This window comes from Numenius arquata, chromosome 1 (assembly GCF_964106895.1).
Source record: "Numenius arquata chromosome 1, bNumArq3.hap1.1, whole genome shotgun sequence".
Taxonomy (NCBI): domain Eukaryota; kingdom Metazoa; phylum Chordata; class Aves; order Charadriiformes; family Scolopacidae; genus Numenius; species Numenius arquata.
In genome coordinates this window covers 95,525,661-95,538,747 of record NC_133576.1, presented here as the reverse complement: position 1 = coordinate 95,538,747, position 13,087 = coordinate 95,525,661, and the positions used below count along the sequence as shown (strand labels likewise).

General features: G+C 36.1%; 1 protein-coding gene across 1 annotated transcript in view; it reads left to right on the top strand.

Annotated features, from left to right (window-relative positions):
- Positions 1–13,087, top strand: part of UCHL3 (ubiquitin C-terminal hydrolase L3) — a 44,787-nt gene that overhangs the window by 1,671 nt on the left and 30,029 nt on the right. The window contains exon 2 of the mRNA XM_074147632.1: positions 10,457–10,585. Coding sequence (XP_074003733.1) covers positions 10,511–10,585 — 75 coding nt within the window. The 5' untranslated portion in view covers positions 10,457–10,510. The remainder of the gene's footprint in view (positions 1–10,456; positions 10,586–13,087) is intronic.

Here is a 13,087-nt window from a genome sequence, read left to right as displayed (position 1 = left end):
TACGTTAAATAAACAATTCAAAGTGTATTCAAAACTTATCTCTCTTGCCCGTTGGCTTTGCATTGATGGTGGATGGTATTTATCAATTGTGAATCATCATGGATTATAAGAACTTTTGCTCTGCAAGGACTTTGTTGTTAACATTTTTGTACAGAAAAGTCCACGTTAGACCAGTTAGACTTCCTCATTCACAGTATTTTGCCACTGTTAACTGAGCGGTGGTCGTTATTATCTAGACTGAGACGTGTATTTTATTTTTTTTAAAAAAAGGGAAGAAAACAATGGTCAGTGTTGAGTATGAATACACCTTGCATTATTAGTCATTGTTCTTTTAATGTCATCAGTACACTGGTAAACTGTAACAACAGGGCTGTTAGTCACCAGTTATTCATATCCTGCATAAAACAACAATAATAGTAATTTGAGATTTAAATGAAGTTGCAAACACATTTTTAAAAAATCCTGTTGAGTTAATTGCAAGGATAGGTTGGTTGGGTTTTTTTTTTTTTTTTTGTGGTACTCTGTGCCATGCACTGTAAAATATTCCAGAATCCTTCAGGATTTAAAAAAACCCCAATGGTTGCCCTTAATAGCTGTAACATACCTGTCCAGTAGTAGTTTAATACATACAGGCATCTAGCCATGTGTTTCTTGGTTGGTTTTTTTTTTTTCCTATTTTTTAAATTGTATTTTATTTTTTTTACTCGAGTGTTAGGCTGTCCTTGGAACATACTACTTCTGTTAGTTTTAAAGTGTGGTAGCGAACTCTTAAACCCCTCCAAAATTCCAGTCAACCGTAACATGCATGGATTCTTAAGTATTAGATTGTAGTCAGAACTGTCATTGTGTTTTAACAAACACTTAGCCTGTTTTAATTATTATACCAATCATTCCCTTTTTAAATAGAAACTAGAAAGGCAATGCACTAAATGCAGGTTTGTTTCCTTTTAATGTGTTCTCACCGTACTGTGTGCTCTCTAGTTTTGAAATTTAAGTTGCAAATTGGAGACTCTTCCAATCTTTGTGGTAGAAATTCCGAGGATAATGGAGAAGAAGTGGTATTTCTCAGTTGTAGGGTATGTGAAATCTTTCCAAAATATCTTGAAAGTTTTTCTCTATCTGAAGAGAATGTTATTATACACATCTAGGAATTTCTACATCCTTAGTGTGTGTGTGTGTATATATATATATTTATAGGGTCTGTCATTGTGCATATGTGTTAAAATTATTTAAAGGTTCAGAAACTGGCTTGTGAGGACAGACAGGAATATTCTTTCTTAGCTTTAGAGATTTCCAGTGGCAGTGACTCACTCAGAATACCATAGCCACATATCTGTAGTGATCTTTTTAAGAGAAAAGTCAGCGTAGTTAAATGTACCATACAGTGCTGATTTAATGTCACAATACTTTTTTTTTTTTTTTCCCCTTCTACAGTCCGATAGAATGAATCGTTAGTCCACCTCTGATACAGAAAGAGTTGATGATTCAGCATTTACAAAGCCCCAGTTTGTGTACAGTGATGACAGGGAATGGTTTTTTCTCTTTGACTTTCAGCTGGGTGCCTGACATGACCAGTGCTACTCTTCTTCCTGAACCTCTTACAAGACTTTCCCCACTAATTAGAGAGAAAGCAAGAAAATGGGTTTTATCCACCCAGTGTTTACCAGATGATGTTTGGCTGTGTATCTTGTTCTCAATTTCTTCTACCACCAAAAAAAAAAAAAAAAAAAGCATACATATTTTTGGAGTCAGACACAAGCTGATTGTTCTGCATCATGACATTGCTTCAGCTTGGCTTGCAACCCATGATTGATTCCCTAGCAAGCATAGATAAGCAAAAAAGTATATTGGTGGTGATCTGTCATGATCTCTCTTACCTTTCTTCATCTCGCACATTCTAAGAGATGTCCTTACTTTCTAGATAAGGTGCCCTGTCAACTCACACCTTCTTTATATCTGGATAATGACAGAGTAATTGACTGCATCTGATTATGAAGCTCAAGCTCTGGCTTCAAGTAGTTCAGAGTTAAGCTATTGCGAGTTGGCTGTGGCTTGGGCTTATCTTGCCACATAGGGCTTACTTGCCTGTTCTTAGTTACCTTCCAGCATTATTTTCAGGCCTTTGATCCTACTTTTTTTTCTTTTTTTAAAGCAATTAAGGTACTGAGAGTCAGCTACATAAAGAAATTAATTTTAGTCCATGGACACCCTTGACAGCTGAGGGGGGCAATAAAGATCACAAAACATAGAACAAATCTCAGAAACTGGATACAGCTAGTCTTTGTCCGATTATGGAACACATTTCTTAAGGGTGTTGGGCAAATACAGAGATTAATTAAGTATCTCAAGGAAACAAACGTTGCTCTTCCTAAAATGTCCTTCCATTTCGTGAACTCTGCAGCACTATCGCAGAAGGTTTTCTGAAAGAAAGCCCTACAGATCTAAGTCACTGAAAAAGCAGTGTGCCCACAATTCCTGAAGTGCGTTGGATGGTAGTACTCGTAGATGAGCTACTGTGTTGGAGTGAAAGGATCCTGGATGTGAATAAACAGATATGTCCTTCTGAAAATGCTTAGCTAGGCTTACTGGGTTTTTTTTGGGTCGGGGAGTGGAGTTTGACTCTTCTGTTGTAAGCAGAGTGGAAACAGTGCAGATAGTGTGCATGTTTGGAAAACAGCCTGTTATTATGAGTGTAGCCTCAGAAAGTGGAAGACCAAGACTCAGTTTGTGTCTTTCTGGAAAGAGAATACCCCAGAAAGCCTTCCACAGAGCTAACAGAGGGAAAGTGTTGAGGCTGTGGCACAGCACAGCAAAGAACAAATATGAAGGGATTGTAGATGTCCACTGTGAGACGGCTTGTTGATGGCTTCTTCTAGTTTATATCTCAAGCTATACAGACCTCTTACTGAGTTTAAATAGGTAGATACGCTGCAAAGAAAAAAATTGTAACTTATTTTGGGGTTTACAGCCAGTGGTCGAGCAACTCGGGGAACGAGAAAGAAGTGAGAAAACATCTGGACAGAGCTGCATCTATGAATTTGCAGTCTAGTTTCTTTGCAGTCCTTGAATAGGATGCTTCAGACTCAGTTGAAAAAATCACTGAAAGGCCTTGAGTCACTGCAGGCTAAAAATGAAGAACTACTTAAAATAATAGAAAGTCAGAAAGAAGAAAATAAGCATCTTGCAAAAGATATTCAAGATAAAGAAGAATTACTTGAAAACAAACAACATTATGACACTCATTCCACCAACCTCAAGACTGAAGTGGAAGAGGCATTAGCAAATGTGAATAATCTTCAGTTTAAACTGGAATCTTCAGAGAAAGAAAACTTGACCCGAGTTGCATAGAGGGAAAATAATTGAAAGATTGACCAAGGATCTCTCTTTCAATGTTCCTTGGTAGTTGAAAGCTAAGAAAACCATGTATTTCATTCCTCTATTTATACTTGTCACTTCTGGCCTTTTATTATGCTCTTTTTTGCTCACGTTCTTATTTCTGTTTCAATGACATAAGTTAAAAATAGTAGCAGGAAACCCTTACTGTCTGGAGCACTGTTTAAGTGAATGGGGTGCTACCGAGTCAAAAACAAGTGATAGTGGTTCATGCAATAGGTTATCTTGTTGCACTGAAGATGCTGTTGCTCTCTTCCATATTTTCCATGGCTTAAAGGACCAGCAGAATCAGTAGAATCCAGTTGTTGTTTTGGCACACTTTTAATGAAATTGAAAGTGTTTTCTTTTCTCTTCCTTCATCGCAAATTTTGAAGGAAAAAAAAAAACAAACTAATTAAAAAAATTGTGGTGATAAATGGACTATATTCCTTGAACTTTATTAGGCGATTCTGAAATACAGCACTTGTGGATATTAAAGAATTTGTAATAGATCTTTTATTTCCCAAGTAAGTTTATTATAATGGAGCATCTCTTGTTTGACCAATGGAGCAAGACCATATTGTGGCCACTCTAAGTGAGGAGTAGGTAAAGAAGAATAATGCACCTCTTGTAAGTTAAAACCAAGTATTTGCTTCTGGTATGCCTTTTGACTTGCTGTATAGAGCTAAAGTTTCTACAGCTGCTTCCATCTTCTCCTGTCAGCCATTTCAATTAATGGTCTGAAAGACGCCTTCTCTAATATGTATTCAAGAATGTTCCCTTAATTCCATAAATGTCATAATGAAAGAATTAAGCAATATATCCTTTTAATGCCCAAACAATAAAGGTTTTGTTACTGTTTGGGCATTAGCAACTTACTGTTATTGGGAAATAAGGCGGTTCCCTTATTTTTATGAAGGAATTTCACTTCTGAAACAAACAGTTTTGTTGTAATATGCCTCTAGAAATGATGTATAAAGAATTGAAAGCAAAATATTGGTGCATTTATATTTGTAATATAGATTAGTTTAATAAGAATTGGATACTTAAAGGGCCGAATAGTACCATCTATTTGTGGATTTATATAAATTGTAATATAAGTGTTTTTCCATATTTTTTTTTCTTGGTGATAATTCCATCAGACATATTTTATGCAATGTCTTACTACTTTCTAGGGAAAAATATTAGCTTAAATTTAACAAAGTGCCAAAAATTCTTATGCTTTAATGAAAAAGTTACAAAATATTTGTCGTCTTAATTGGTTTATCTAGATGTAGTTCTTCCAGTTTCCTAAAGCCATAGGCATGTTTTGTTATTGCAGAAGAAAATCTTAACTGTGGTTTTGTTGTGATACAGTGATGCTTTAATCCGCTGAGCAAAAGTACAATAAAACATAGAGTCTGTTGGTGTCTTGGTTTGCATTTGCATTTAGAAGAGGATTACAACAGTGTGTTCTTCCCACAAAAGCTCTTTGACTTTTACATCTGAGTGTCTGGAAATGTTTGTGCATTTTGCCAGTTCTGTGTTTTCAAGGTTCCAACTTGTATACAAATGCCACAGTAAAATGTGGAAAACTCAGTCTTGAGTATAATGCCTTAGTATTTAGAATGTGGGGTTCTTGAAATATTTGTAAATACCATCCAACTGTAATTGCACCTAAATTTCAAAGTCCATTTTGTTTCAGTGTTTTTCCTCACTTTGTTTTTACGTGCCACTGACAAATTAGATGAGGGCATGGCTACTTTGGGCAATATTTAAATTGTGTATTAAGTACTCCAGAAGTTTTCTGTTAAAATAAATTGCACCCTTACTTTTTCCTACCCCACTTACCCTCCCACATCTCCATCAACCCCATAAATCAGATTTTCCTACTGGCTATGTAACTGTGTTGGCAGGAGTGCTGTTTTAAACTGCTCAAGTCAAGTTGTCTGGGTCAAGATGTTGCTAGGTTTCCTTTGTCCTCTGGGTTTCCATTCTACTGTCGAGGCTCTTTAAAAATAAATAAATAAGCATGAACTCTCTCTCTTTTTTTTTTTTAATAATTAAATAAATTTAATGAACCTTAAAGGTAGCCAGAGTACCTCAGTGCAAAATCATGTATTAAAGATGACTGCTCTGTGACTCTTTCAATGCCTAACAGTTAGTAGGTTATGGCAGTGGTACTGACAATGAAAACAGCATAGGTCATACCACATACGTAATGTGCCTAAATCTGCTTATTGCAATGTTTTTGCTATTAACTAACATTTGGACATACAGATTTACTGTTTGTGGTGATTTAGAAAAGAATCGGGTAGGCTGGAAGGGACCTCTACAGTTCTGTAGTACAGCCATATTCTGTTCAAAACGGGTTTCTCAGGAACTTGTCAAGTTGTGAATTCCTCAAAGGATGGAGACTTCACAGCCCCTTGGGCAGCCTGTGCTAGTATTTGACCCTGATCATTGTTTTTTAACTTTATTTTTAAATTATTTCCTTATAAAGTTCAAATTTCCCATGTTCCAGCCTATGTGCATTGTTTCTCATTGTTCTGCTGTGCACTGCTGAGATGAGTCTGTCTCCATCTTCTCTGCGTTCCCCCTTAGCTAGTTGAAAACAGTAATAATCAGGTGAGAAGGAAGGGCCTTCTGGAATACTGGGGAAAAAAGGAGAAATTCATGACAAGTGCAGATAAGGAGGGGTGTGTGGAAAGTAATTTCAAAAGTGATTTCTTGTCTAATGGTTAGCTGGACCAGTGAAAAAAGAAGTGTTTTTCAGGAAGGTATTTTAACACAAGAAAAGAGACAACTGAAAATATGACAACAATCAGTAAAAATAAAGTTCTGAAAAAGTTAATAAACTAGAGATGTGTGGTGTTTTTTGTTGCTGCTGCTGTTATTGTTCTTCCTGAGCCCCTGTAAGACTTCTGTAATGTAGCCACGTATCTTCTTTTTCTTTTCTGAGGTATGTGCTTGAAGACATATAAATTAAGAATAGTCAGCAATGTGATAAGCAGTGACTGAAAGAGTACCTGATACTCTCTTGAGCAGATTTAGAGAAATATAAAACTGCTATTTTATGTTAACCTGGGTATGTAGTATCAGTAAGCTAAGAGAAGGTACACAGCTGAAAGTGAGCCTACATATACCTACTGGATGGAGAAGTTAGTATCTGTAGAATAAAATTGCTTGGGTAATCGCTGAATAATTGGAATTTAATTCCAATTAAAGGAAGGAGGCCCCTCCCTATGAATGATGCTCTCTAAAAAGCATACAGAACTGCCTGCTGTCCTAGAACAGGAATGTTTTTGTTACTAGGGAAGGGGATGTTTCACCTCCTGGTACATAACTGACTCCTTTTTGTACCAGCATCTTTGTCTGACCTAGGAAAGAGCTAGAAAAAGACTGAGGGAGGAAAAAAATGAGGTTTAAATTAGTTATGACTAAGATATTACGGTAGTTTGCCAAAACTGAAGCTGTTGCTTGTGACACTTCATTTCTGACCTTCCTGTGTCACATCTAATAAGGATTTTTGTCCCTCTAAAGAGCTTTACCTGGTTCCTAACAACTTGGTTTTATTCCTGCAAAATTTCTTTTCTCTGACCCTGCTAAATGCAGTCTTGCCTTGCTTTTATCCATTCAGAACACAATTGCAAAAGATTACTTCTCTGGCTGTGTCATTGAAATCCTTTTTTCTTTGCATATCTCCACATTAAAAATGAGCTCTATATGGTTCTTCCCACCCTGCCATCACTTCTAGTCATTGCTTTGATTGTATACTGAAACTTCTAATTTCTTAGATTGTAAGATTTCTTGGCAGTATGGTAATGTGAAAGGCACCCTATATTTGTGGAGTTTTAGTTATGTTGAATATTTCATTCAGGAGTTTGAGTAGCTATTCTTGGGTTTAGGGAGTATTTTGTTGGTTTGGCGTTTGTGGGTGGTTTTGGTTTGTTTGTTTTGGTTGGTTGGTGTTTTTTTTATCCCCAGTATTGTAGAACAGGACAGGAGACCCTAAATAACTTATTTTTCCAGTAGCTTAATGTTGGCCTTCTAGCACTGATGACTGTGGTTGTGGGGCCTTTTTCTGGGTGAGTGTTGTTGGTTTTTTTGTTGGGGTTTTATACCCTTATTTCCTGCAATCTTGCAAACTATTCAATAGGCTTTTTTCAGTTGCATTAACTGTTCCCACAGTTCTGAATAACAGCAGTAAAAATGATGGAAAGATTAGTCATTGGCTTTGTAAGAAAAATACTAGAAATACAAATAATATTTTAATGCACCTATACACGTACTCCCCCTTCAGAATTTCGTCCTTTTTGCGAGTCACAAAGTGGTAATTATTTTCATAACATAGAAGGTTAGAATAGGAGTTCAAAAAATACTGTCTTCTGTTTCATCAGCTGGTAAAAACTTAACACTTTCCCTTTTCCCCATTTTCATTAAAAGATAATAATTTGGCCTTCTTCCCAATCTTGGCAAGATTTAAAGGTGGTACAGAACCGAAAGAGCTTGGTGTATTACATAAGCCATCTTCTGAGTGAATTTTCTTGTTGTACTTCAAAACTACTTTGTTTTTTAAACAAGTCAAAAAGGGTAGGTTCTGCAAAGCCTTAATTATGACTTGTGCCCAGTCCCACAAACCTCTACAGAAGGGAACAAGACTTCCTTAAGGGCTCGATAGAGACACTTTATTTTGCCCCTCATATCCCTTTTCTTCTTTGAGTTTATGGTCAATCCATGTTCTTCATTATTAGTAGGTAGTGTAAAAAAAATGGGGAAAAGTGTATACATGCCCTTGTGAAAAGAAAATCTCCACGTTTTGCCATACAATTATAATCAAATATTGAACTAGTGCTGTGAACTGTATAGGTTATTACTGTAGATACACAGAAAGCCATATTACATTTTCCAAGATACTCTTTAAACTTGTTTCAGACTTAAATTGTCTTTGATTGCCCTTGGTCTTGTTGTCATGTCTTGCAGTGTAAAGTGGAAAGAGAATAATGCATTTAAAATAGTAAAGTGTGGGGTTTATTCGGGGGTTTTTTCCCCTCAAAACACCGACTGCAAACTGCAGCTTCATTCCCTTACTAAATTTAAGGGTATGTATATTTTCTGTTGGTTTGCCCCCTTGTAGAAGATATTCCTAAGTGTTACTGGTAAAAATCTTCCTTATTCTTTATAAATACTTCTTGTCCATGCGTTCAGTCTTTGTAGAAACTGTCTCCTTTATATCCCTAAATATAGAGAGTCAGTCCCTTGGCTGTGTCTCCGGGAAGACAACCACCTTGCCTCTTGCCCAATGCAAGCTGAAACTGGTATTTGAAGGGATCTCATAGTAGATGAAGACACTTGTAATTTGTTGTATGTTCTTGTGTTTTGTTTTAATAATATATTCATTTTGGGTATTTCTTACAGCTAATTCTATGTAGGTACGAATCTACTCAAATATGGCATAACTGTCAACTGAATTCTTGTGCATATGTGTAAACCTGCTCACTAGGTGGATTACGGAAAGAAGGGTCATCTATGCCTTTCATTTAGGCTTACCGTCTTATGTGATCCTTAAGCATCTCTTTACTGCAAATGTATCAATAAATAGATTTCCTCAAATAGCATCGGGCAGGAAGTATGATGAAGCTTTTAAAATAATCTTTCCCCTCTAATAAAGATAATGGGCAGATTGCTCTGGTCTTCTACAGTATCACTTTTGGGAACAGTACTGGGAACTGCAGAGTTGAGTTTTGTTGAGAGCTGGCTAAAGAAATGCTTTAGGAGTTCATTGTTTTTCCATTAGAGAGGGCAGAATAATATTACTTGCTACATGTTTTTTCAAGCATTTAAATTTGCAGCTGTTTATCAGCAGACTGTCCTTATTTTAAACTGGAGCCCCGCGTGACTGGATGAGATTTTCCTATAGAATGTGATTTTTTTTCAGTAGAAATATAGTAAGTTGTGAAATGTTAACTTTTTGGAAAATATACATCTTTAAGTATCTTTAAGTTTTTCTCCCAAATGTATTTCTTTTACCAGTAGAAGTAGTGTTTCAAAATAGGATTTGTGTATGCCACAGTGTACCATTAGCTTTTTCTTATAATTATGGATGGTCAGTGTATGTGTAATAACAATAGTTTCTGAATTCAGTTAGGTTCTTCTAGACTCCAGTAATGCAAATATTTCAAACTGGTTCAGATCATATATCGTTAATTGTGCAACTGTTGTTGTGGTACATAACTTACCTGAGTAAAAGAAGAATGTCTGATTAAAAAATGAGCACCCAATTGTAGGCTAAGGTTGTAAAAACTTAGTAGGTGCTACAGTGTCTCTTTTGTTCTTAAGTGGACTAATGTTAGGTAAAAGAACTAAAATCCCCTTTTGTGTTGTGACCCGTAACTGTAGTATAGGAAAGAGGATCCTTTGGCTTAGGATCCCAGAGGATCCTTTGGCTTAGGTGCTCTTCAGAAGTTCTAAAGAAGCAACTGAGAATTACTTGATGATTGATGATTACTGTCTAGCAGTTAATCTTTGTCAACTTCAAAATATGTTGCTCTATCATAGTTTGAAAGGAATTTTCTCCTAGAGTACCACCTTAAAAGGTACACCTACTAAAATTTGTGTCTTGTGATCTTTGATGGCATCTTGAACAAAGAGACACAATTTTTTTGAGTTGCTTAAACCTTCCAATATGTGCACTGGTGTCAGGTGTTCTGAAGTACTCATGGAGTCAAATAATATCATAGGTTTATTCATATGTGCTCTGACCCATGATTTCTAGGTAAAGTGAATATTCAGTACTCTTCTATTTTGTGACAAAACACTCTCAAAATGGCTGAAAGGCTTTAATGCTTTAGTAAATGGTGCTGGGATTGTTTTCACTTCCCTTTCATAAAACTATCTAAATAAATAAAACATAGGAATTTTGTTTGTCATTGTTAGCACTACGATTTATTTATTTATTAAAACCCGAATCTCGTTTATTCTCCTTAAATTTTGGAAAGTATGGGTTGTTGCAATGTGTTTCACATTGTAAATACTCAGTTATGTTTCTAAAATGTAGGTATATGAGCACAGTCATTTAATATTATTCTATTTGCTTCTCTTCCAGTTTCTCAAGCAGTTAGGTATACATCCTGACTGGCAATTTGTAGATGTTTACGGTATGGAACCAGAGCTGCTTAGCATGGTGCCAAGACCTGTCTGTGCGGTGCTACTTCTCTTTCCAATAACAGAAAAGGTAAATGTTTATTTAATAATCAACTAATCACTTTTGTTATAAATGAAATCGGAATGAACAGTTTGAATCTTGTACTTTGATGCCATAATAGAATCAAGATGAGACTCAAACCTTACTCAAGAGACTCCTTAATTAAAGAAAACAACAAAATGTTTCCTTCAGAACCTTCTTTTGATAACCTTACTTTTATATTTCTGATTTCTTTTCAAGCTGGGAGTGGGAAAAGCTAATGTAGAAGCACAGAGAAATGCACCTCATGTTTTTCTATTACAGACAATTTAAGTTTGTGTTTTTTTTTTTTAAAATATGCACTGTGAAATGGCTCGGTTTGGTACTTTTAGCAGAAAGGTGCAATATAATAAAAAAAGTAAGAGGTAAGGTGTAGGACTATATCAAATGCACCTACTTTTTGAGTTTTCTTACTGTTGTGCTTACCAAACTTCAATCCACTTTTAGTTCAGTTATCAGTGTCCGAAGGGCTTTTGCTTCTTGGATAGATGGGGCCTATTTCTAAGATGAAAGAGAATTCCTTCCCCACCTTATTCCTCTATGTTAGGCTTTGAAATACTTGATTTGGCTAAATCTTCAAGTCTGCTTATTTTGTGTTATTGTATGCTTCTACATGGAGAAGACATCCATCTTGCATGTCTCCTTCAAGTGTTACGTAGGTTGAAATGAGTGATTTATATTGATCTTTCAGTTTATAAAAATATTACCTGATTGTGATAAGATCAGCTGAAAAGTTTGAGGTGAATCTGCCCAAACATCGTCCTTTTAATATGTCTCTCAAAAAGAACATGTGGTTTATAAGGACAAAGCAGTTAGCTATTAAAGCTTAACTTCTATAACGAAACCTGTTTAAATAGAGAGAGGAGTGACTAGGTCAGTCCTCTTGCTCATTAGGTCGTGAAAACCTTTGAATTCTTAGTTTCTCCAGAACAGCTATGCAGGCAGTCCTTTTCAGGCTTGATCTCAGCTACCTTGATAGTTTTGAATTTAAGCAAATTCCTAACTGTTCTCACCCGCCTTCAGGAAATTTCGTTTCTGTCACCTTTGCAGCATTGTTTTCTGTGTGCTGTGGGTTCTCTCTGGCTTCTTGAGCTACAGGTTTGAGCTCTTTTCTGTGCCTATCGCTTTTTTTTTCGCCTCCCTGCCTGTGCAAACTTCCTTTCTTGGATCATGCTATGGGAGCATCATCCCATGGGAAAGAACAACCTTCCTCTTGTTCCAGACGGTGTATCAGATTTCATCCTCAAGAAGTGCATGAGAAACAGAGCCAGAGAAACAGCATATGCTCTGCTGCATCGATCAATCAAATTTGACCACTAGTCAAGTATTTGAGATTTTCTCCAGCATGTTAATCCTTCAGAAACATCAGGGACACAAGAGTTCTTGTCAACCTGAGCATGTGAATGCTGAATCTTTCATGTGAAGTCCCAGTGTTCTGAAGCTTTTGTTATTCAGTGTGAACTCTACAAGACTCTTGGGAATTATTTTGTATTTCTGGAGTAGTTTTCCCTTCCTCAGTCTCCCTTTTAACGTGCCTGTTATAATTTGCATTATTTAATTTGTTATTTATTTATGTTTCTTGGACGTGTCTACATTTATGAAAGTGTGGCTCAATTAATTTTGCTGCCTCTGTAAACACTTTTCTATCATGTCTTTGTTCTTCTGCCTAGAAGTTCCTTTTTTTTATATTTTCTATGTATCAGTTTCCTTGGACTTGCTTTTAGGGCAAGATACTCTTTGTTAACATACAGATAGTCTTAGGATTATTGTCCAGACTTTCTTAGTCTACATTGTAGGCTCTAGACAGAGTGAACGCTGTGAGCCTTGGGCATTTTGGGCATGGCCCAATGAATATATATATATTATGGGATAGCTTGGGTTAGGAGGGACCTCTTCAGGTGATCTGGTCTAACCCTTGCTCAAAAGTGTATTTTCGGTATTCTCAACATTTATATATTTATTTTTGCCATGGAGTTCATTTTGGTTGGCAGGGAGTGAATGGCAGCTATGTTGTTTACCTGCTTTAATATAAACTTCTGTCCAGTTATGCTCTGTGAAATTTCTTTTCTCAATTAAGGCTGTTTTTGTTAACTTGTAGATATGTGGTATCAAATTAAAATTCTCTGTAAATGCTCTTGCTATTACTTAGACCATTCAGAACATTCAGACAAGCTGCAAGTGTAAAATTATGACACTGGAAAAATTTCTTGGTTTTTTTTGTCACTGACGGTACATTGAGTCCTAGAGAAATTTCTCATGGGTCTTCAGGAATAGTTCCGTGATAACATTCTGCTTTCAAACTTTACTGTTGTCATATTTGTATAAAAAGCCTATCTTCTTCAGTATTTTTTTGTCTACAAAAGTACCTAGTAAAAGAGGCACAAGAACAGCGTTGTCTGGAACATTTGCAGTTTTCTTTCATTCTTTTTCTGTTGGAAATGAAAATCTTAAAATAAAAAAAAAAATTAAAAATCCCAACCAAACACAAAAATG